The sequence below is a fragment of the Berghia stephanieae genome, chromosome 14, assembly GCF_034508935.2.
Source record: "Berghia stephanieae isolate SIO BIC M18660-M18661 chromosome 14, UCSD_Bste_1.3, whole genome shotgun sequence".
Taxonomy (NCBI): domain Eukaryota; kingdom Metazoa; phylum Mollusca; class Gastropoda; order Nudibranchia; family Aeolidiidae; genus Berghia; species Berghia stephanieae.
In genome coordinates, this window is record NC_088373.1 from 2,913,830 (window position 1) to 2,916,329 (window position 2,500).

Here is a 2,500-nt window from a genome sequence, read left to right on the forward strand (position 1 = left end):
TTTTTAGATCAGTGTACCTTATAGTGAATCGTGTAGGTAGGGCTCACGAAAACAATTTTATTATAGTCTGTTCCGCAACCCGTGCGCACGCGTTCACGTGCATATATTCACACCTTCTGATGGATAACATGTCTGTAAATGTTTGGTGAAAAAATTGTCGGAACTTTTTAACACGCGAAAATAGACACAACAGTACAAAAATGTGGATTATTAATAAACACAATACAGATATGACACGTCAATTGACAAGTCAAATCATGTGGCTTTCCCCAACTTATTTATAATGACGTCCTTATTTTATGGTTCCAAAAAAAAATCCCGATTATTTGAGAGAGTACCCACTTTAGTGGGCCCAGGTCTGAGTTAGTTGTAAAATGAAAGGAAGAGAACAATTCCTTCCCGTTTGAAGGATGTGTATCTAGTGCTTGACACGGGAAGCTGCGTATTTTCGCTCCTGTTTGTTTCTGTTAAATTTTCACGCTGATTATTTCATTTGGATTAATTCTTATAAAAGAAGAAGAAGAAGAAGAAGAAGAAGAAGAAGAAGAAGAAGAAGAAGAAGAAGAAGAAGAAGAAGAAGAAGAAGAAGAAGAAAAAGAAGATGAAGAAGAAGACGACGACGACGACAACGAAGAAGAAGAAGACGACGACGATGACGACAACGAAGTAGAAGAAGAAGAAAAAGAAGAAGAGGTGGTGCGGTCGTGTGAGAGCTTTCGAAGAAGAATAAATATTTCGAAGAAAAATAGTTATTTCGCATTATTTTTTTTCGTCTCACATCCAGACGGAACGAATGAATCAAAGCGAAAAAGAAATGAGGGACGGAGAAATGCATGTCTGTCGGTAGCAAAATAGAGAGAAACGTTCCGGTCCGGTTCTGTGCGTGGCAGTTATTTACTGATTAGGTGTGTGTTCGACGACTCGCGCAAACTTCCCGACCCTCTCTTGCTGGCTGTGGCACAGTAGCCAGGCAGTGAATACATCCACGTCTAGTGGAGCGTGTAGATGGCATGATAATATTATAGTTAACTGATAGACAGCCTAGTTTTGTTTTGTCTTTGATGCGAAACATTGTGGTAAATATTTTTAAAAATAATAATTCGCTCCATTACTACATGTCGAGCACTTTTCGTACCATATTTTTATCAAACACGATTCAATTCTATATATATATATATATATATATATATATATATAATATATATATACTCCTTTCAACCAGGTCCCAACAAGTCATTTCCGAAGAAGGTCGGAGGTTGTAGCGACGATAAATCATTTTTTAGCTCTGGTAACAGTCTCTACATTTCCATGACGATGTATAAGCACAACCCTCGCCCTACTATCTTTGCTATTGAAGTCCAGGACCTTTTAGGTGAGTAAAGAAACGAATAAATAGAAATTAAGTTTGATATAGACAGTGCATTTTTTTTTATTTTTAAAGTTCAATATCCCTATACATGTTTATTGTTGTATTTAAAAGACGGAGATAAATCTAAATTGGCAAAGTAACGACAAACATTGGGTGTCTCCCATTCCCGAAGTTAAAAAAAAAAAAATGTTTCACCATTCTCGATGAGATTTAAAATTTGCAATGAATAGTAAAAAGTAATAAACACAAATGAATACAATAGCTTAAAAAAAATAACAAACACGGAACATTTCGGGCTCAAAACCCTTCTTCAGCCAACAACAAGAAGTAATAAAGACATACATTCATTGCTAAATTCCAGATTGACGACAGAGTAATTTTGTAGGTCTTTTCTGTTGAAGAATAATCTTGGAAAGTAAACCAAAAAAAAAAAAAAGCCATCGACATGTAGCTAAGAAGATCCAAATTGAACGGAATTTAAAACAACACATAAAATTTGTTGCGCAAAAAAGGGGAAATCGCGTGTAGATTAGAAATAGGTGTAAAATGTATCAGTGCAATAAATCCAATATAGCGGTGAAAATAATAATCCAGAAGCATGACAAATGAACAGTAATCCTTAAAAAATGGAGTGATCATGAATGTGAACTAATCATGACAATATCTACTCCAACGACGAATAAAATAACACGAACCTGAGAAATTAAAAGTCAGAAACACCCCAGAGGCGATAGTTTAATGATATTCCAGTCTGGTGTTGAGTCCTCGGGGGTTTAAACATCTAACTGTCCCCGCGGTTTTTTGCCATTTCAAACGCCAAAATTTGCCATAAAAAATGGTAAAATTTGCCATCAAAATAGCAAAATTTGTCAAAAATTTGCCGCTAGTTTTACAAAAATCAAACAATTAAAACAACATGTACGGTAAAAAATTAATACAAATAGAGCATTTTGTAGAATATTGATGTCACAACATGTCACCATGAATTTATGTACATTTTGAATGGTTTTCAATAAAATAATAATAATAATAATAATAATAATAATAATGATAATGATAATGATAATAATAATAATAATAATAATAATAATAATAATAATAATAATAATAATAATAATAATAATAATAATA

At 33.5% G+C, this 2,500-nt stretch overlaps 1 protein-coding gene across 6 annotated transcripts in view; it reads left to right on the forward strand.

Annotated features, from left to right (window-relative positions):
* LOC144959650 (tolloid-like protein 2) overlaps positions 1–2,500 on the forward strand; it is a 33,332-nt gene that overhangs the window by 14,300 nt on the left and 16,532 nt on the right. For all 6 annotated transcript variants that reach the window (XM_078892315.1, XM_078892314.1, XM_078892316.1 and 3 more), the window contains exon 6: positions 1,223–1,372. In XM_078892315.1, the coding sequence (XP_078748441.1) occupies positions 1,223–1,372 (150 nt within the window). The remainder of the gene's footprint in view (positions 1–1,222; positions 1,373–2,500) is intronic.